Here is a 21,672-nt window from a genome sequence, read left to right as displayed (position 1 = left end):
TGCCACCGCAGGGCCAAGACTGGGGCAAAAGTGACCAGCGACTGCTCCAGGCAGTGGAGAACAATGATGTGGCCAGAGTGGCCTCGTTGATCGCCCACAAGGGGCTGGTGCCTACAAAACTGGACCCCGAGGGCAAGTCTGCGTGAGTGTCCAAGTCCTGGGGCTGGGGTGGCTTTGGATGTTCTTCTGGGGTTGACCCCTGACTCATGCCTCTAGGTTCCACTTAGCTGCCATGAGGGGTGTGGCAGGCTGTCTAGAAGTGATGCTGGCTCAAGGTGCCGATGTCATGAGCACGGATGGAGCAGGTACCTCTGGACCCACTCCTGGGTGGATGGTGGGGCCGCATCAGCTGTGCAGAGCAGAGACCACAGGTCAGGTCCAACTGTGGGAGCTCACTGTCCACACTGGGGCTGTAGCTCAGTAGGTAGAACATTCACCAAACACGAGGGAAGTCCTAAGGTCTGTCCTCTGAACTGCTCGCGCACACCTGCCATCCCAGCACTTGTATGGAGGCGTGAGGGTCAGGAGTTCAAGGTGATCCTCAGACACTTATGAACTGGAGGCCAAACTGGGCTATATGAGAACCCATTAACAACAAAAGCAAAAGACCCCTTTGGTTATAGCACCAAGTGGCAGAGTCAGGATGGTCCCTGTGAGTTAGTTCTACGCCACTCTGGACTACTTGGGACACTGTTTCAAAAACAAAGGTAGCAAATGACTATGGCAATAAAAAGGCCTCTGGGATCAGCATAGTTTTAAGAAGTAGCTGAGTTTGGACATTCAGGCTTGGGAGGCCGTTTTGGATACCCGGAGGTCACTCCTCTTCTCTTCTCCCCTCAGGTTACAATGCCCTTCACCTGGCAGCCAAGTACGGGCAACCAGAGTGCCTGAAGCAACTCTTGGAGGTCCTGCTGTCCATTCCCTGTCCATACTGAACTCCAGCTATTTCTCCAAACCCCAGCTGCTCCTGCTCCCCAACCCTGCCTTGCCCCTTTGTTACAGATTTCAAAGTAGGGTTATCTGGAGGGCTGGGACATGGGTTCCAGCGAAGGAAGATGGGGGATGGGAGAAAAGAGCCTGAGGGGCTGGAGAGATGGCTCAGTGATTATAGCACTGGCTGATCCTGCAGAGGACTGGGATTCCCACCACCCCCACGGAGGCTCATAACCATCTGTAACTCTAGTTTCAGGAAGTCTGGCACCCTCTTTTGGTTTTCTCAGACATCACACACACACACACACACACACACACACACACACACACACACACGGCATCCTCTTTTGGTTTTCTTGGACATTACATACATACAGACACACACACACACACACACACACACACAATTTAAAATAGATCTTCAAAAATAATGAATCTGTGGTTCTCAGCAGGTAAAAAACATTTGCCTCCAGCCCGATCTGACGTGGAAGGAAAGAACAGATTCCCCAGGCCATCGTCCACTCTCAGCAGTGTACCATGCCATGTGGGAGCATGCACATGCACAGAAACTAAGGCAATGCAGAGTTACAGGAAAGAGCTGGAGATAAAGCAGGCCCAAGGGAGCAGGGGAAGGACAGGAGAAATCAGTCACTCAAGGAACAGAGATGACATCACCTGTCACTCCTTCCCAGGCTTCCTGCGTGGTGGACATTGAGGACAGCAGTGGGTGGACAGCCCTTCACCATGCGGGTAGGCGCAGCCATGTCCTCCCAAATTCAAGGAAGGCCCTCTGCCAGTGAGCCACACTCACAGCCCCCACTAGGGAACTCTAGGTGTGGCTTCTCCCTCACCACACTCCCAGCTCCTCACTGGGATTCTAGACAGGGATGTCACCCTGACTACGCCCCAGCTCTGTTGCTGGGGGAACTCTGGCACGTGGGGGTTGGGGGGCTCTGTCTTCAACCTGCAGCTTCAGACCTTATCTTAGTTTTTAAAGAATGTGTGTTCATGTATCCCTGTGTGGCCTGCGGAAGTCAAAAGACAATCTAAAGGTGTCATGTCAGGTAGCCTCCACATCCTCTGAGACAGGGTCTCTCTCTGAATCTGTTCTTCACCATTTAATCTAGGTTGGCTGACCAGTGAACCTTGGATCCTGTTGCCTTTGCCTCCCTGGTGCTGGGGTCACAAACATATACTCCCATACCTGACTTATGTGGGTTTCGGGAATAAGGTGCAGGTCCTCAGTCTTCCCAGCCCTCTCTGTATTTTGACATAGATTCTCTCTCTCTCTGTAGCCTAGGCTAGCCTTGAAGTCAGGGTCCTTGTCATCTCTGCCTCTGGGTTTCTGGGTGATGGCTGTGGGCCACCATCCCCATCTGCTTCGCTTCTTTTGACCTGTGTGCAGTTCAGGGATCAGCCCTGCACGCAGTCTCCACCTGAACCAGGCCCTTTTGTCCACTGCACAAAGAAGTTAGGCACACGTACTAGTGGGGGCACCCTATTTCTTGGAACCCAAAGCCTAGTCTCTGGGTATACAAAGTGGGGTACCTAGAACCCTAATTCCTTCCAGGGTCTCCTGGGTGCCTTGAATGCAGATAGGTCTCTAGCACACCCCTCGAGCCCAGACTCCATCCTCAGAGCCATTAAGGACTTATTGGAGCCCGTGAGCATGTTAGAGCCACTTGTTCCCAGGGACAGCACACTTACTTTAGGAGTGTCAGCCACTAATTCCCCAGTCAGAGTGGCACCATGAGGCGGTGTCAATGCCAATAGGGGGATATCTTAAAAATTAAATTGCATTTATTCATTTATTGTGGGGTTAGGGACATCCTTGTCATGGAGCTTGTGTGACAGTCAGAAGGTGGCTTTCGGGAGTTGGTTGTCTCCCTGCCAGCTGGGTCCTGGTCACTGAGCTCAGGCCACTTGGCAGCACTTTTACCTACCGTGCCATCTTTCTGACCCATTTTTTAAAAAGTTGTTTTTATGCAATTTAACATTTTTTTGTGAAAATACATTTTTTTAAAAATTCTTTTATGTATGTGAGTGTGGTTTGGTTGCACACATGGCTGTGTTCCACATCAGTGCCTGGTGCCATCAGAGGCCAAAAGGGGGTGTCAGACCCCTAGAACTTTTATACACATGAGCTGCCATGTGGGTGCTGGGAATTGAATTCAAGTCCTCTGTGGGAGTAGCCAGTGCTTTAATTATTGAGCCATTGCTCCAGCTCTGAGGTTTTAGTTGGGATATGGTCTCAATATGTAGCCCAGGCTGACCCCTAACATGCAGCCGTCTTCCAGCCTGGGCCTCCCAGCTGCCAGGATGACCAGTGTTAACTACTATACTATATAGTGAGTTCTAGGCCAGCCTAGGCTACAGACTAAGACACTGTCTCAGCAATAAAAGTATAGTGATCTTGGCAGGCAGCTGTCTCTCCCACCCACTCTTCTTTTTCTTGTCTGTCCCAGCGGCTGGTGGTTGTCTATCCTGTTCAAAGTTGCTCTGTTCCTTTAAGGCACATATGAACCCCCGGGATCGGGTGAGCTGCTGGGATCTCATTGGGTGGGTGGGGGCTTATTCTTATTGGGTGGGGGTGTACAGTGTTATCCTTATTGGGTGGGTGGGGGTACAGTGTTATCCTTATTGGGTGGGTGGGGGTACAGTGTTATCCTTATTGGGTGGGTGGGGGTACAGTATTATCCTTATTGGGTTTGGGTAGGTGGGATGCATGGTATTATCTTTATTGGGTAGGTGGGGGTACTGGGTTATCCTTATTGGGTGGGTGGGGGTACAGTATTATCCTTATTGGGTTTGGGTAGGTGGGATGCATGGTATTATCTTTATTGGGTAGGTGGGGGTACTGGGTTATCCTTATTGGGTGGGTGGGGGTACAGTATTATCCTTATTGGGTTTGGGTAGGTGGGATGCATGGTATTATCTTTATTGGGTAGGTGGGGGTACTGGGTTATCCTTATTGGGTGGGTGGGGGTACAGTATTATCCTTATTGGGTTTGGGTAGGTGGGATGCATGGTATTATCTTTATTGGGTAGGTAGGTGGGGGTACTGGGTTATCCTTATTGGGTGGGTGGGGGTACAGTATTATCCTTATTGGGTGGGTGGGATGCATGGTATTATCTTTATTGGGTGGGTGGGGGAATGCTGTTTTCCCATGCTAGATGCCCACCATGAGCAGCACCCAGGCACCATCTGCAAAGCACAGGTGAGACTCATGCCATTTCATCCTCTTTACCAGTCGGGTGCCACACCCCTCATGATAGCAGCTCAGATGTGTCACACAGATCTCTGCCACCTCCTCCTACAGCAGGGAGCTGCCACAAATGACCAGGACCTGCAAGGCAGGTGAGTACTTCCCCTGCCAACCTTTCCATCATATGCTGCAGGATTTGGGGCAAATATCTTGACTTCTTTAATCTGGTGACTTTTTTTGTTGTTGTTGTTGTTTTTTGTGTTTTTGGATTTGGGTTTTTCAAGACAGGGTTTCTCTGTATAGCCCTGGCTGTCCTGGCACTCACACACTCACTCTGTAGACCAAGCTGGCCTCAAACTCAGAAATCCGCCTTCCTCTGCCTCCCAGAGTGCTAGGATTACATGCCTGCGCCATCACCCCCTGGCAGCTGGTGACTTCTTTAAGCTCTTGACTTCCTGGCCTGGGTATAGGACAGGTGTAGGGTGTTGGGGACAAACCTCTGCCCTCTCAGCAGCCCCTTTACCCCACAGGACAGCCTTGATGCTGGCATGTGAGGGGGGCAGCCCTGAGACCGTTGAAGTACTCCTGCAGGGTGGAGCCCAGCTGGGCATCACTGATGCGCTGGGCCAGGATGCCACTCACTACGGAGCCCTGACTGGAGACAAACTCATCTTGCAGCTTCTACAGGCATCTGCACAGCGTCCTTCACCTCCCAGTGGTACGCAAGCCCTACCCTTGCTCCCCTGGGTAGTTTCTGGCCACTCCTTATGTTACTGATAGTTTTGAGGAACCCCAATCTGCTGAGTCATGGCACTTTTATGCTTCTTAACTCAGGGCAGTTTCAAGAAGCCCAGTGGTCTGAGGGTCCACTGTGATTCCCTGGGTCATTCTTAGTATTCGGAGACTCTGCCTCTCCTAAAGGTGGCAACCCACCTACCCAGTCCAACCTAGAAGCCCCACTGGCCTGAGTCTCTGAGAGTTTAAAGGCCCTCCCCACCCAGGACTCCACCCATAAGTTTCTCTACCTTAATGTCCCTTATTTAGAGGCTGGATTTTGTGGTGCCTGACTAGGAGACCAGAACAGTTAGATCTGAGTTTGAGGTTGGCCTGGGATACACAGTGAGACTCACAGTATGAACAAAAGAAGCCCTACTGCTTGGGAAGCTCTGAGAGCCCTTGAAATGCTGTGGGTTGGCCAGTGGCCTTTGTAGAACTGAGGACACAGACCTGGCCTGACTGTCCCCCCTCTCCTCAGCCTCTCTAGAGGATGACTCCGGAGAGGCCTCATCTCAGGTAGGTAACCCTGCCCTGTGCACCACTCACTGCCCTTGACCGACAGGAAGAGATGGACCTATGTACAGGGTCCGTCATGGCCCCTATCCAGGATCTGCCCCTGCTCTATGGCAGTCATGTGAACACCAGCAATCCTACATACTGGGGATAGTGGGTCTGGGATAGGTGACTGGGGACTGGGGTTGCTAAGGACTGCTTCCAGCAGAGCAAGAACAGGCCTGGCCACTTCCCGCATCCCTGTGTTAGGTCTGCTGTGTCTCCGGCTTCACGGAGAATAGAAAATGACATAGACGCTGATAGAGCCGGGCAAAGTATAAAGTATGCACACGGGAACACGGGGTCCTTCACAGTATGGAGGAAAGCAGGGGAGCTGAGGTGCTGACAGAGGGGGTTCACACTGTATCCCGTATCGACCCGGGCCTGTGCCCATGGACTACCTCCCCCTCCCACACCAGAACTCAGTGTCCAGCCATGAGAAGCGAGGAGCTCCCAAGAAGAGGAAGGCACCCCAGCCTCCAGCCAGCACACCAGTTCCTGTAAGAGTTGGGGGGAGCCTGTGGCAAGGTGGGGTTCTGCTAGCCCTAGACACTTTACCTGAAGTGGTGTCCCCTGGTGGGGAGGGGACAGGATGATCGGGATGCTTATGAGGAGATCGTGCGCCTGAGACAAGAGAGAGGCCGCCTCCTGCAGAAGATCAGGGCCCTGGAACAGCACAAGGAACGGAGGATGAAGGAGGTGAGGAGGCTGCAGGCCCTGCAGTCTGGGAGCAATTCCCTGGGATGCCGTACCACCTACCTTCCTACCCTTCCTTCTCCCTCTCTTCCCCATTGTCCCTTTGATCCTGACACGAAGCCCCCTCACTGGCCTTTCAACAATCCAGGCTCTGTTCAGCCCTAGGGTCTTTGCCCCTGGTATTTGTAGTACAGAATTGCTGTCTCTCCAGCTGTCCCCAAGGCTCCCTTTCTAACATCTCCCCTGACACCATATTTAAAATTGTACCCTCCTTTTCAGCTTCTTTCATTTTCACCAGAGCACTCTGCCACTCCAAGGCCTGCCCATGAGGGCAGGCTCGCCCATGAGGGCAGGCTCAGGGGAAAGTGCTGATCTCAGAGTAGATGAGGAGTGGCCCACGGTGAGGAATGTATGAATGAGTGTATGCATGCATGCATGAATGACTGGCCTGGAACAGGATCTGGTACACAGCAGGCAATGTTCAAAGCACCTCCAGTGAAAGAACAGAATGGGGTCTGACAGTGTGAAGGATCAGAGTGGCACATAGTAGGTGCTCACTGTACATGGAGAAAAGACATGGCTACCAGACACTAGGTGGTACATGGCTGTCCAGTCCCAACCACTTCTACCTGCAGCCCCTGGAGGCGGAGGCCAGCTCAGTGCACAGCCTGGAGAGACAGGTAGGTGGGGAGGGCTCAGCCAGTGTTTGTTTGGAAGAGTCCAGTGTCCTGAAGTTCTCAAGTGCTGACCTCAGTCTCTGCAGGTGCAGGAACTGCAACAGATGCTAGTGGAGAAGCAGGAGGAGAAGGAGAGCCTGGGCCGGGAGGTGGAGAGCCTGCAGAGCCGCCTGTCCCTGCTGGAGGTGGGCAGGGCTTGGAAGTGCAGAGACACAGGAGGGTCTGGAGGGTTAGAGTGTTGCTGTAGGGGCAGGGCATGAGGCTGGGTGGGTTGGAGCTTGGAATGGACATAGAGGTGTAGGGGAAGGCAGGGAGTGAGTGGGGAATAGGGGCTATCATCAAAGTGTGTCTTGCCAGTGTTGGGAGGTAGAAGGGGCGGGGTCACGGCATAGGTGAGGAGTGTGGTAGAGTATGGCTAACTCGGACGCTCGAGAACTTCACCTATGTACCATGGTGCATCCATAATGTTCCAGTCACACATGATTTCCATAAAAGCACACACTTAAGACTTCTGCAAACACATGTGCACATGCAAAGATTGCAGCCCCTCTGACACACACATCACACATTCCCCAAACATCAGTTACACACAGGCCACAGCCCTCACACAAACACCCACACACTGCTCAAAGTGTGCAATTAGAGTTGGCGATATAGACCAGTCAATAAAGAGGTTGCTGCCAACCCTACTGACCTGAGTTCACTCCCCACATGATGGAAGGAGAGAAGCGGTTCTTGAGTTGTCTTCTGACTGCCACCTTGTACTGTGGCATGTGTGTACCCTCTGCAGGTACACACAAAATTAATGTGATAAAATATCCCTACAAGCATGTCATTACACAGACATACACCGAGATGAGCATGTACTTGAGAATGTGGCCAGAATGTTGCTCAGTGGTGAGTGCTGGCCTAGCATGTGCAAAGGCCCTGGTCCACACCTGCATCTCATTAGAAGGTGGAAGGGCCATTTGGGTGTTCAGCGAATACAGACACAGCCAGTTGGGAGTCACCCCACATCCCCGGTGTGTGGATATATGGACATTGTCAGTTTGGGGAGGACCTAAAGTCTCTTGTCAGTAAGGGGCAGGATCTGAAGGTCTACTTTGTGCTGGACTCCTAGAATGAGAGAGAAAACACAAACTATGATGTGGCCACCCTGCATGATGAGGAGGGTGAGATGCCTGACTTCCCAGGTGAGATCTGCCTCCCTCTGCCACACCCTCCGTGTATACCCGGGATTCTGAGGGGTGGATGGCCATGTGGACATAGAGCCACGACCATAGCCTCCCATGAGGTCTGTGATCCCTACCTGCCTGAGGCAATGCAGCTCTCCACTGAGCAGCTCCTGACTGTCCCTCATGGTGTGTGTCCCTAGCCTGACTTAGTGTTGTTCTCAACCCTGTCAGGAGCTCATGCACTGATGTCAAAGAACCAGAGTCCATCAGCAGAGGAGATAGTTGCTTCCCTACAGGAGCAGGTGACTCAGCTCACCAGGCAGAACCAAGAGCTGCTGGAAAAGGTCCAGGTAGGGAAACTGAGGCATCTCTGCAGACCTCAGGGTGGGCAGGGAACCCTACTCTTAGCCTGCTTGACTCCCCACCCCTAGATCCTTGAGGAGTTTGAAAAGGATGAGGCACAGATGGCGGAAGAAAGTCAGCCCGAGGTCGTCCCCTGGGTCTTGTATGAATCCTTACGGGTAGAGCTTGAGCAGCTTCGGAGGCAGCACACAGAAGCCATGCATGAGCAGCAGAAGCAGCAGCAGCAGCAGCAGCAGCAGCAGCAGCAGCAGCGACAAGAGCCACCCAGGACTCAAGGAGAAGAGACAGCACACCATGAAATCAAGGACAAGGGAATCACTATCCAGAATGGACCCAACGTCCCAGATCTCAATGGCACCGTGTATACAGAAACCACAACAAATGGAATGGCACTCCAAGCAGGGGCTTCAGAAGCGGCACCCATAGAACCCGAGGCTGTCGGTTTAGAGGCCGCGGGGGAAGATGGAATGGCAGCAGAGGCAATGGCCACTAGTGCTATTATAGCTGAGGCCCTAAATGTAAAAGCTGTAGGCAACAATGCTGAAAGTGAGCCAATGACTGCAGAAGATACAGGAGGAAAAGAGAACCCAGGAATGAAAGCTGATGGGGTGGTTGTGTTGGCACAGGCAGGGCTCACAGAAACAGTGATTAGAAACATGGAGGCCACGGGCCTGCGAGATACTGGAATTCAGGTAACAGGAGTAGAGGCCACGTCAGTGAAGACCACTGGAGTGCAGGTCACAGTGGCGGAGGTCATAGGAGTGAAAGTCACAGGAGTCCAGACCACAGCGATAGAAGCCATAGGAGTCAACACCACACAGGAGGCCACGGGAGCGCAGGCCAGTTGCTGGCAGGCTACAGAGGCAGACAGCACTGGAGCGCAGGACACAGCTATGGAGCCCATGGGAGCACAGGCTGTGACAGAGACTACAGAAGCCGAGACCCCTGTGACAGTGACTACGGAAGCCGAGACCAGCGGCCCGGAGGACCCTAGCACTGCGATCCTGCACCCGGAGGCGGCGGCGGCGGTGCTGCAGGCCGAGCTGGAGACCCGGATCCGCGGTCTGGAGGAGGCACTACGCAAGAGGGAGCGGGAGGCTGCGGCCGAGCTAGCGGCTGCTCGCGGCCGTTTTGCAGAGGCGGAGGCTGAGGCAGAGGAGGCGGCGCGGGGGCGGAGCCGCGAGCTAGAGGCGCTTCGGGAATTGCTAGCCACGGCCACAGCCACGGGCGAGCGTGCACGCTCTGAGGCCGCCGAGTTGAGCCAAGCGCTTGCTGTCTCCGAGGCTCGGGTCGCCGAACTCAGCTCTACTCTGAACGCCGCCCGCGAGGAGCTCGAGCGCACGCGCGGGGCCTCGGTTCCTGTGGACGAGCACGAGCACGCGCTGGGCGCCTTGCGCGACAACGTGACCCGGCTGCAGGCGCAGCTAGCCGACTTGGCTCGCAGGCACGAGAAGACTAGCGCAGAGGTCTTCCAGGTGAGCGAGCGCCTGCGCCAGTTTGTCCTTTCAGAGGATTTCCGCGTGGGCCTGGGCATCTACGTGAAAGTCTATGCACATACGCAGTACTACCGAGGCCAGAAGAGGGCGTCCGATTTACTGAATGTTGGAGTTAACAGACTTGAGCCACCGCGTGGGTGTTGGGAACAGAACACTGGTCTTCTGCAAGAGCAGTGTTCTAACCCCCTTTGTTATTTCTCCAGCCCGTAATATTTCTATTTCTATTTATTATTTTCTATGTGTTGCACATACATGGCATGGTGGGAAAGTCAGATGGCAGCCTGTGGGACCCAGTCCTCTCTTCACCACGGGGATCCTGAGCACCAACCAAGGCTATAGGCTTAGGTGCAAGCACCTTTACCCGCTGAGCCATTCCTGAGCCTTGGTCTCAGTCTCTGTCTCTGTCTCTGTCTCTCTGTCTCTGTCTCTGTCTCTCTCTCTCTCTTTCTCTCTCTCTCTCTCTCTGTTTCACTCTCTCTCCCCTTCCCCCTGTGTGTGTTTTGTTTTTATAGGAGAGACTTGTGTAGTCCAGGCTGATCTTGAACGCCTGATCCTTTAGCCTCTACCTCCCAATTAGAGGGACGACAGCAGTAGGACCTGTTTTCACAGAGGTGTATCCTGGGTCAGCTCTCTATACACTGAGTCCCATCCGAGTTGAAAATTCTGTTAATTGCGAACTAGGTGACTCATAGCTGCACAGTGAGGCCAAGTCTCAACAACAACAAAAAAAACAAAACACAAGCAGACTTCCATAGAAGGGAGTGTGTGTGTGTGTGTGTGTGTGTGTGTGTGTTTTGAGACAGTTTCTCTCAGTTCTTGCATTGGCCTTGAAGTCACAGTGTAACCTTGGAACTCCTAATCCTCCTGCCCCAGCTTCCGGAGTACCTGGGTCACAGACTTGTACCACAAATGAGGACACCAGGGCACAGAGGCCTGACTACCTGTCCAGGGACAAACAGCTAGTAGTCAGTGATTCTTGGCAGGACCAAGATGTTCCAGGGTCGGGTGGGAATCAGAACCTTTCTTGAGGTGAAATGGTGTCAGCTCAGCATGCAAGGGGTGGGAAGAGCCCAAGGATCCAAGCCTTTTTGGGTTCTAAATGTCCCGAGAGTCACGCGTGGGCTTGGGCCACAGGTGCAGCGTGAGGCATTGTTTATGAAGAGCGAGAGGCACGCAGCCGAGGCCCAGCTGGCCACGGCCGAGCAGCAGCTCCGGGGGCTTCGTACAGAGGCCGAGAGGGCGCGCCAGGCCCAGAGCCGTGCCCAGGAGGCCCTGGACAAAGCCAAGGAGAAGGACAAGAAGGTGGGTTCCCTCCTTGCTCACTCGTGGTACCCACTGACCCAAGATTACACAAAACTGAAGAACTTCCCAGCCAGCAAGGTCCTGAGAATTTGGCCCATTTCTCACGTGCAAAGCTGAGTCCCAGAGAAGGAAGAGTCTCAGCTAGATTCACTCTTGGTGGTTATGCGTCATGGTTAACTATGGTAACAGATATCCAGCCCTTACTGCATTCTCTAATTATCCCCATTTGAAGTAACAGGCACAGAGAGGTGATACCACTCAGACAAGGTCACATGCCACGAAATGGGTCCTAAGCTGGGACTTGAACCCATTTATACATTTAAAAAATATTTAAATTACACTAATTTATTTATGTTGGGCTTGGGGCATGCATGTGTGCTCAGAGGACAACTTGCCTGAATCCATATTGTTCAACCATGTGGATCCCAGGGATTAAGCTCAGGTAGAGAGACAGGCTCAGTAGCAAGTGTCTTTGCCCCTGAGCTGTACCATTGGCCCCCAATTGTATCTTTTTGTGTATGCCCTTTGTGTGCATGTGCATGTGTGGATCACGTGTCAATGTTCGGCATCCTCTAAAATGCGATAAAAATCCCAAGTTGGGATACTGGGTATGGCCAGACAGCACGACACCCTATTTTTTTCCATGGTGTGCCAACATAGGCCCTAATATAAGGGGATGCAGGGTGTGTTTCTGTGAAGAACCAAACCAAAAACTAGTATTTATTGACCTGGAGGCCCCATGAAGTCTGGTCCTGTTTGCCGTGAGCAGACACGGCCATGTAACAGTGACACTTTAGTGACACGTGTTACATGTGATTTGGGATCCCTTTGAGGATCACAAAATAGATCTTTCTTTGGACTTCTTTCTGTCCAAATATTTAAAAATATGAGGAACATTTTAAGCCTGGGGCTGTATAAATACAGAGTTTTTTGGGTTGTTCTCACAGCATTCAGAATTCTCCTTAAATGACAAGATTCCTGGACTGTGTTCTGACAAGCAGGAGCATGACCAGAGTCTGAGTCAGCTCAGCTCCTGGCTCCAATCAGTGACCCTGTGCCAAGCTGCCCAGGAAAGCGCAGAGGTCCGTGGTCTGCCTGGCTCAGCATGGCCCCTCACAGGTCCCTTCCCCTTACCAGATCACAGATCTGTCCAAAGAAGTCTTTACACTGAAGGAGGCTCTGAAGGCGCAGCAGTCCACCCCAGCCAGCTCCAAGGAGGAAGAGGAGGCCCTGCGTGGCCAGGTGACAGCTTTGCAGCAGCAGATACAGGTACTGGCTCTGTATCATGGGGCAGGAGTGATAGGAGCTACAGTCAGAGCAATTGGGGTAGAGGTGGGGATGGCTGACAGGGTGCAGGCTGGGCTGGGGACCTCAGACACTTCCCTGAGTCAGCCTCCAGCAGCCTCTGGACATGGGGTTTTGACTCATGTGCAGACAGTGTGGGTGTGTCTCCCTGTACATGGGCTTCCCTTCCTTATCCCTTCCAAATCCTTTTCTTTCCTTCCTTCTCCTTCTTGTTCCCTTCCTCCTTTTCCTTTCCCTCACGTAGCCCAGGCTGACCTCAGTTTCACAATGTACACAAGGATGAGCTTGTACCTCTGATCCCGCCCTCTCCCATGTGTCCACAGGAGGAGGCCCGGGAGCATGGCGCTGTGGTGGCTTTATACCGCAGCCATCTCCTGTATGCCATTCAGGTGAGTCCTCTGCCTCCTGACTCCAGCCCAGCTTTATTGTTCCTCTGCCAATACCTGGGTCTCAGTTTCTCCTTCTGTTCAGAGCCAGCCTCATGACTTCTGGGTATGTCCTTGTGCTCTGACCTACTTCATGAGACATTGACTCCCTTACGTTTGAGTAGAGAGATTTACAAGGGACAGGGTAGCACCTAGCAGGTGCACCAGGGTGTGACTGCCTCTGTTGTCTCCCATCTCACCAGGGACAGATGGATGAGGATGTACAGTGCATTCTCAGCCAGATCCTGCAGATGCAGCGGCTTCAGGCTCAGGGTCACTGAGGACACAGCTCAGCTGTTCAGTCTCCATCCTTCACCTCTGCAAGCTGAAGCCACAGACACCACCTTCCCCAGCTCCCAGGGGATGAACATGACTCAACACTCAGTGGGAGACCAGCCTGGGGCCTCAGCGATGGTGGCCAGCTGACCACCCCACAGCTCCCTAGAGTCTGGCCCTCTGATTCCCAGCCCTCCCATTTGATATATCGGGAGTCCTGATATGACACATACATCACAACCTCCACTCAGGAGTACAAGCCCATTGTGTGTGTGTGTGTAAAAGGGGGGTGCAGGCATAACCAGTGTGACACACTGGGTGAGGGCAGTTATGGGGCAGCAGACTTAGAACACAGTTTGATCTTCTGGCTCCATAACACGATTATGGCAATAAACATAAGTACAATGCAATATTTAAAGAAACCAAGTAGTAGAGTTGTGTCTCTCTCTGGTGGAGATACACCTAAGAAGGGGTGGGAGTATGGTCAGTGGTGGAACCCTGTGACTACTGTAGAGGTGGTGGGGTCTGGGACAATGGAGTTGATAATCAAGGCAGACTAAAATCTCAGGCAATAGCCATCTTTATTCAAAGCCTCAGACTGTATATGCTCTCAGGTTTATGAAAGGTTGCATGAGGACAGCCAGGGCTACAACGAAACCCCACCTTGGAAAAACAGATAGAAAGAGAGAGGGGGTGGGGGGAGAAATACATTTTCCCTAGAAGCAGAACAGTTTCTTTGAATAACAGCAGCAAGTAATGTAATCTGAAGTAATTTCACTCCTATAGAATAGTGCTGGGAGGGGCATGAGAACACACTGAGGCCACAAGATTCTTGTCTTGTTTCTTGCATTGTTCTCACAGCATTCAGAAATCTCCTTAAATGATGGGTTCATGGGCTGTTCTGACAGGCAGGAGCCTGATCAGCTTACACAAGACCTAGGATGACCTAGGATGCCAAAGTAACTTATTTTCTTATTTTCTCTTTCTTTCATTTTTCTTTCTTTTCCTTCATCCTCGCTCAGTCTCTCTCTCTCTCTCTCTCTCTCTCTCTCTCTCTCTCTCTCTCTGTTTTTTGTTTGTTTGTTCTTGTTTTTTGTTTTTTTTTGTTTTGTTTTTTTGAGATAGGATTTCTCTGTGTGGCTCTGGCTGTCCTGGAACTCGCTCTGGCTTCAAAGTCACAGAGGTCTTCTGCCTCTGCCTCTGCCCCCTGAGTGGTGGGATTAACGGTGTGCACAACCATCAACTGGCAATGCCAACCTTTTTTTCGTCATCTTTCCATCCCAGATCATCACCCCGGAACCTCCCATTTGGGGACCTTAATTTTGGATGTTTTTGGTCTCAGACCAAGCTCGTTTAAGCTTTTGATGCCCTGCTTCCACCTCCCAAAAGGTGGTAGGAAAGGCCATTGCCACCACAGAAGGCTGGGAAAGGGCTAATATTTGCCCAAGCACAGCTGAGAGAGATGGAAACAATCTTAAATATGCCTTATTGAAATCGCTGATACCTGGTGAATATCACTTGAGTGGCTTAAATTTGACTTGAATGTACTGGGCGTCATTTCAGCTGTGAGCAGAGGGACCACGCAGTGCACATGGAGTAACGATCTGTGTGTACTAGACACTCTATGCTTACCCGAAGAAGTGCCTACTGTGAGCAGGAAAAGTGCAGGGACGACTTTGCAGTATGTGCAAGTTCTACAGCCAATCTCTGCTGGTCTGTGTCTGGGGTGGAGCCCAGGGCTGGGAACCACTGTGTTGAGTCCCTGAGAGCACTCTGTCTCTCAGGAAGATACTCCTGTCACTCAGGCCTCATTAGCCAATCAGGGTCTCGAGGCGGACTTGAGTGGAGGTGGGAACTTCCGGTCCGTCATTCTCAGGTTTGACTGCGAGTCTGAGGGAAGCTCTAGTGTTGTCATGGGCGTTGCACTGTGAACCGCTGCTGGGAGCTGTGAGGAGAGCGGGCGAGCTTGGAATTTGCGCCATGGTGAGCGGGGCCGCCGTCGCCATGCGGGGAGGATCCGCGGGAGCCCGTGTGGGGTTGACCCGGGTGCGGGAGCCGGCGGCGAGACGCGGCGCCCAGTGTGATTCCCTTTGTTCTCGAGGTCTCTGCACCTCCCAGGCGGAAGCGGGGCCTCTTCCCTGGCTGAACCTGCGCAGAATACGGGGAGTTGGTGCGTGGAAAGTGTGCGCGTCTTCCCTTATAGCGCTCAGGCACGCGCCGCTGTCGTCGTCAGAGAAGCCAGAGCTCCACTTTGTCCAGCGTCTTCTAGAAGTTCTGTGCTAGGCCCTTGACATTCAGGGGTAGGATCCGTCTGCAGTTAACTCTGTGCAGGTGTAAAGTCTGTGTCATTAACACCTTTGCATGTAGATGCCATGGTGGTCCAGTCACGTGTGTTAGTAAGGCCAGACTCACTGGCCTTAATTGTCAAAATCAACCCTATATTAATTGCAATTTTGTTCTAATTGTTTTTGGTTTATGTTCTACTGATCTCTTTATTCTTTCGCAAACAGCACAGTCTTCATTGCAGGTGTAGGGGAAGTTTTGAAGTCAGATGGTGTCAGTGTGCTGTTATTAAGTCTGTGTTGCTCATGTTTTCATTTATGATGACCTTTGTCATCGGTTTTCTGTCATTCTTTGGAGAAATCGTTAAGACTCTTTATTGGATGCTTGTTGAATCTATACCTCAGATTGTGAAATAATATTAGGATTTATTTTCTACAATCGTGCAATTTCTTTCCTTTGAGTTCTTTGATTCTTTTAATTACAAAGTTATAGATTTGACTACAGATGCTTGTCCCATTTCCGTGTATTTCTGGTCACTTTATCCATGGTGACATATAAAGAGATATGGGGATCTGTACTTTTTTTTTGGTTTGTTTGTTTGTTTGTTTGTTTATTTATTTATTGGTCTTTTGGATTTGGTTTTTTCGAGACAGGGTTTCTCTGCATAGCCCTGGCTGTCCTGGAACTCACTCTGTAGACCATGCTGGCCTCGAACTCAGAAATCTGCCTGCCTCTGCTTCCCAGAGTGCTGGGATTACAGGCGTGCGCCACCACCGCCCGACGGGGATCTGTATTTTTAACTAACTTTATTTCATATGCATGAGTGTTTTGCTTCCCTATATTTGTGTTCATCAGTTGAGTGTTTGATGCCCACAGAAGACAGAACAGGCCTTCAGATGATTTCCACAGGATTTAAGAATAACTTTATGCTACCATGTTAGTGCTATGACCCAAACCCAGATCTTCTGCAAGAGCAATAAATGGTCTTAACTGCTGAGCCATGTGTCCAGTCATAAACTTGACAGACTTTCAAACTTTTCCCTGTGTGTGTGTGTGTGTGTGTGTGTGTGAGAGAGAGAGAGAGAGAGAGAGAGAGAGAGCGAGCATGTGTGTGAGCATGCATACACTGTGGTAACTGAGGTTTGCTTAAAGTCTGCCCTTTAGGAGTTGGGGATGATTCAGAAGCATGCTGGTTGGATTTGGTCAGCCTGACATAGGATAGAGCAGAATGGCCTGTGAACAAATGCACAGGGTACTTTTTTGATTAATGATTGATGTAATAAATGCCCATCTCATGGTTTTTGGTGCTACCCTGGGCAGGTGGTTTTGAATTGTATCAGAAAGCTGTCTTAGCAAGTCATGAGATCAGTGCAATGTCTTAGTCAAAGTTCTATTGCTGTGAAGAGACACCATGAGCATTGTAGTTGGTACCATTTGTAACTTGTGTTTTTCCATCCTTGCCCTACCTCCCAAAAATAATGACTCTGAGATTGTATTATTCATGAGTAAATGATTAGGCCATAAGACTTAGCTCATTCCCTGACTAGCTGGTAACTTAATTATCCCATTCATTTTATTCTATGAGTGCCATATGGTTTGTTACCTTTCTCCAGTTTCATGGGAGCATGTTTCTTACAATTTGTGGTGAATCTCTTCCTCTGACTCTCCCAGAATCTTCTCTGCCTACCAGAACTCCAAACTCCTATTTCCTGCTTCAGCTTTTTATTGTCTGGTGCTGCTACAGTGCACAAGCGAGTCCCTTACAGGCCATGGGAACTCGTGTAAAGGAACTAACTATTGCTTACAGTCTCTGAGGGTTAGTCCATCATCATCCTCACTGTGGGGAGTACGGTAGCACACAGGTAGACACATTGTGACAGGTCTCAGTCTAGATCAGCAGACAGCAAGACCAGAGACACCAGGCATGGCTTGAGTCTAGTGTGAGTTGTATAATTTTGGTTTCTTTTAAAATACACAGAAATGTTATGGGAATATGGCTTTATTTTAATTCTAGGTGCAGGGATATGGGACTGCTTCATAGCTGGAGTCTAGGATTTGCATCATGGTCTAGCAGGGGTGTGATTTTGGCAGCTGGAAATAGTTTCTGTGAGTGTGTAATGCTTGGAATTCTGGGAAGTTTTCAGAGAAGATATAAATGCTAGGGCCTTGAGGTGTGTGGTTGGTCATTGCTTGAATAATGTTTTTTGCCGTTTATCACAATTTGTCAAGTAGTTGTGCACAAAGAAATGAGAAGAAAAAAAGAAGATTCTGAAGATCAAAGAACTTGCTCCAAAGAATTTTAAGCTCCAGTCAGTAGAAAGTAATCTAACTGTAATGATCCCCTTTTCTCCCTCTTCTTTCCTTCTCTCCTATCTAGTGTTAGGGAGTTGAAAGGGAAGAAAAAAGGTGGAGAAGGGTAGAAGCCAGAAAGGAACCTGCAAAGTAGCAAAGGCTGACTACACGTGGGCATTCAGAACTTCAGGGCTCACTCCTGTGATATACCTTCTCCAACAAGGCCAAGTCTACTCCAGTAAGCTAAAGGTCCTAGTCCCTGTAATTCAGACCACCACAGACAGTACGCAGCATTTACTGTGTTGCCAGCAAATGTGAAATGCATAAGCCTCTGGTTTATAGTTATGTGAGTTAGCAAAATCTGTTGGCCAGAGCGGGAAATTTTTTTCTTTTTTGTTTTATTTGAGACAGGGTTTCTCTGTGTAGCCCTGGCTGTCCTGGAACTCACTTTGTAGACCAGGCTGGCCTCGAACTCAGAAATCCACCTGCCTCTGCCTCCAAAGTGCTGGGATTACAAGCACGTGCCACCACTACCTGGTAAAACTTGTTATTATAAAGACATTTTTTTCGGGACTGGAGAGATGGCTCAGCTGTTAAGAGCACTGACTGCTCTTCTGGTGCAGACACCTTCTTCTCTCTGTCTCTCTCTCACTCCCTCTTTCCTTCTCTCCCTCCCCCTCCCTCTCTCCCTCTTTCCATCTTTCTTTCTCCCCCCCTCCCTCTCCCTCTTTCTGTCTTTCCTTCTCCTCCCTCTCCCTCTTCCTCTCCCTCTTCCTGTCCTTCTCTCTCTCTCTCTCTCTCCCTCTCCCTTTCCTTCTCTCCCTCCCCCTCCCTCTCTCCCTCTTTCCATCTTTCTTTCTCCCCCCTCCCCCTCTCCCTCTCCCTCTTTCTGTCTTTCCTTCTCCTCCCTCTCCCTCTTCCTCTCCCTCTTCCTCTCCTTATCTCTCTCTCTCTCTCTCTCTCTCTCCCCCTCTCCCTTTCCCTCTCTGCGACAGTGTTTCTTTGTGTGGTGTTGGCTGTCTTGGAACTTACTCTGTAGATCAGGCTTGCTTCATACTCAGTGTTCTGCTAGCCTCTGCCTCCCAAGTTCGGGTATTAAAGGTGTGTGCCAATACTGCTCAGCAAAATTAATAAACTTTAATGACTGATAGTTAGGGAGGATTTTGGCTCCCTTGGGGGAATAGACTTATAGAATAAACTTCCAATATTCTCTTTAAACATTTCCTTGACCCTTTTCTTCAGATTTATAATCCATTAATCTCTGTTACTTACTTCAATCTAAATACAAATCAAGCATGAAAAGAACTCAGGTTAAATCCCACCTTTAGAGATGGCTTTGTATGAGTCAAGCTGCCTGGGTTAGAAAAGATACAGTAGAGACAACAACATTGTGGCCTGTACTTGTGTCCTCACAGCCCAGGGGCACCAGAAAGAGCCTATACAACATTGTGTATGGGTGGGGCAGGATGTGAGTAAGTAGGTGGTGGAGAAATGGAAGATGAAGGGAAGCTGAGCTGTTGGTGTGCTGTGACCTGAAGCAGAACTGAAGATATGAAGATGGTTCCTGTTCTTTTTTCCTTGGGAAATGGTGATTTACACTGTCCATCAATAGAGCCAGTAATAATCATAAGTGCCACTGGGCCTATGAATTCTTCCTTTGAGAAAACCTACCACTGTGTGAGACTCTGTGACTCTCAGAGGTGCATCCTAGCCCAGGAAAAAGAGCAGTACCTGCCAAGTAGAAACCACAGCTGACTGGCATGTCCTGCTGTGTTTACTTCTCATCATTGGCCTGTCTGCTAATCTCTCCAGGTGGTTGTGGTGGCTCATAGAGGCTCCTATGAGGCTGGGTGATTCTATGTTGAATTATTGTTTTACTGTGCTGTGTTTATCTTTGGCCAGACATTTATTTCCTTTGGAATCTTTGGGTTGGATAAAGATTTGAAGACATCCAGTGTAGAGTCCCTGAAAATGCAAAACCAGTCCAAGCAGGCACAAAAAGTTCATGCAAAGCAAGATCTTTAATTAGGCAGCAGAAACTGACTGACTAGAGGAGACTCAGGAGGGACAGTAGTACAGACTTGGGAACTGACGTCATTTTAGTTTGAGCAGAAAAATAACAAATCCCACAAACATCTACAGTTACAGTTTTTCAGTTTGAACAGTCATTATGTTTTGGGGAATAAGGAGAAAGTTAGTCAGCTATCTGCAAAGTCCCCAGCTCCCTTAGAGCCTGGGAACTTGAACTGTGCTTCACTTTATGATTAAAAAGGAGTCTGAAAACAAAATGGTAGCACTCAGGATAAGTCTCATTTGCTTGGTTCTCAGAATTCACCTCTTATCTTTGTATCTTATTCAAATTTTTGATGATCTGTTTCCAAGTAGGGGGATTGTATTGAGTCCTCAAGATCATGAGCTTAACTGTGCTGTCCGTGTTCACCCTCTCCACACTTCTTTGTATATTTTTTTGGTCACTTAAACTGAGCAGCCTGCTTCCTTATCATGCAGCCATACCAGTAGCACCTTTACAGACCTCATCCCTAAAAACCATAAGATAAAGTAGAAGCAGTTGCTTCTCCTTAATAAGCTGATTTTCTGGTTTTATATTTTTTATTTTTATATTTTTGGCTGATGATTAGGTTTTTGTACATGTCAAACAGTTACTCACCTCTTGACTTTGGAACATTGGCAGAGGGTATTATTCCCCACCAGGATGCCATGCATTTATGACATTAATACTGAGGCTTCAGAATCCTTGCATTACAGTTTAACATTCTTACTACCTTTGTGTATATCTGTGATTTTTAATAAATGTACATGAGTCTTTGTCGCGCGCGCACACACACACACATACATGGATGTGTAATGTTTGTGCATATGGTGTTCCCTAACATGAGAGGAGAACATTGGATTTTCTTGTTTTGGAGTTATGAATAGCTGGGAACTTCCAAATGAGTGTTAGGACCTCTGCAAAAGCAACATGTGCTCCTAACTGCTGCCCTATCTCTTTCCCCTATGCTTTTTGCTTTTGATTTTGGATAGACATTTATTTGCTAATATTTTTGAGAACTCTCTGATCTGTCAGTCAGTAACATACTAAAAATGCACTCCTTTGTTGGTAAACTGAGGCACTCCAGTTTTCTCATAAACTAGTATTGAAGTAGAGTGAATATTAACTCTTTGGAGGAATTTTAAGTAAGTTCTTGAGTGCTTTCTATCCTTGTTTCTTTGAGACAGGGTCTGACTGTGTACCTCAGCCTGTCATGTCCATCCTCTTTTGAAGTTAGGGATTTTGATACAATTTTGTTAATGTATACTTTTTTTTTTTTTTTTTTTTTTTGAGACAGGGTTTCTCCATGTAGCCCTGGCTGTCCTGGACCTCACTTTGTAGACCAGGCTGGCCTCAAACTCAGAAATCTGCCTGCCTCTGCCTCCCAAGTGCTGGGATTAAAGGTGTGTGCCACCATTGCCCGGCTTGTTAATGTATACTCAATATCGCTGTTTGAATATCTCTGTATTATCTATTAGTGGTCATTTCTCTTGAGATGCCATATAGAATTCAATGGGCCCAGAAATGAGAGGTGTGATCCTCTTTTCTGTTTCCTTCTAAAAACACTTGGAGACTGTATTTGAATGTCTGTGATGTGAAATAAATGTATGGAGGATCCAGAGTTATGTAAATATGTTCTCAGTGAAATGTACATTTACAGTGCAGTCAGTCTCACTATTTTTAATATGTTTGGGCTATTTTAGGCTGCAGTGACTTATGAGGATGTGCATGTGAACTTCTCTCCAGAAGAGTGGTCTTTGCTGGATCCTTCCCAAAAGAGTCTCTACAAAGATGTGATGTTGGAAACGTGCAGGAACCTCACTGCTATAGGTAAGAATGTGAATTTTCCTTCACTTTCTAAACA

General features: G+C 49.5%; 2 protein-coding genes and 1 long non-coding RNA gene across 12 annotated transcripts in view; 1 reads left to right on the top strand and 2 right to left on the bottom strand.

Moving 5' to 3' along the window:
- Positions 1–21,672, top strand: part of Ankrd24 (ankyrin repeat domain 24) — a 65,846-nt gene that overhangs the window by 6,974 nt on the left and 37,200 nt on the right. For 2 of the 7 annotated variants that reach the window (XM_052165312.1, XM_052165305.1), the window contains 19 exons: positions 12–142; positions 217–305; positions 841–905; positions 1,626–1,683; positions 3,399–3,469; positions 4,185–4,291; positions 4,670–4,857; positions 5,395–5,432; positions 5,888–5,968; positions 6,060–6,167; positions 6,800–6,844; positions 6,928–7,026; positions 7,962–8,034; positions 8,248–8,366; positions 8,448–9,854; positions 11,010–11,177; positions 12,315–12,446; positions 12,806–12,871; positions 13,111–13,605. In XM_052165312.1, coding sequence (XP_052021272.1) covers positions 12–142; positions 217–305; positions 841–905; positions 1,626–1,683; positions 3,399–3,469; positions 4,185–4,291; positions 4,670–4,857; positions 5,395–5,432; positions 5,888–5,968; positions 6,060–6,167; positions 6,800–6,844; positions 6,928–7,026; positions 7,962–8,034; positions 8,248–8,366; positions 8,448–9,854; positions 11,010–11,177; positions 12,315–12,446; positions 12,806–12,871; positions 13,111–13,188 — 3,123 coding nt within the window. In that variant the 3' untranslated portion in view covers positions 13,189–13,605. Of the gene's footprint in view, positions 1–11; positions 143–216; positions 306–840; positions 906–1,625; positions 1,684–3,398; positions 3,470–4,184; positions 4,292–4,669; positions 4,858–5,394; positions 5,433–5,887; positions 5,969–6,059; positions 6,168–6,799; positions 6,845–6,927; positions 7,027–7,961; positions 8,035–8,247; positions 8,367–8,447; positions 9,855–11,009; positions 11,178–12,314; positions 12,447–12,805; positions 12,872–13,110; positions 13,606–14,308; positions 15,167–21,511; positions 21,639–21,672 lie in introns of those variants that run through there. The other 5 variants (XM_052165302.1, XM_052165301.1, XM_052165309.1 and 2 more) reach the window with 3 other exon arrangements.
- Positions 1–21,672, bottom strand: part of Sirt6 (sirtuin 6) — a 37,933-nt gene that overhangs the window by 12,160 nt on the left and 4,101 nt on the right. The gene's annotated exons all lie outside the window — the stretch shown is intronic.
- Positions 264–7,978, bottom strand: LOC127670793 (uncharacterized). The gene is made up of 3 exons (XR_007974615.1): positions 7,536–7,978; positions 6,027–6,134; positions 264–349 (listed from the first exon to the last, which is right to left on the bottom strand). It is a non-coding gene; the product is annotated as an uncharacterized LOC127670793 (long non-coding RNA).

This window comes from Apodemus sylvaticus, chromosome 20, assembly GCF_947179515.1.
Source record: "Apodemus sylvaticus chromosome 20, mApoSyl1.1, whole genome shotgun sequence".
Taxonomy (NCBI): Eukaryota; Metazoa; Chordata; class Mammalia; order Rodentia; family Muridae; genus Apodemus; species Apodemus sylvaticus.
Note: the sequence above shows the minus strand (reverse complement) of the source record. Positions and strands in the feature narration are given on the sequence as shown.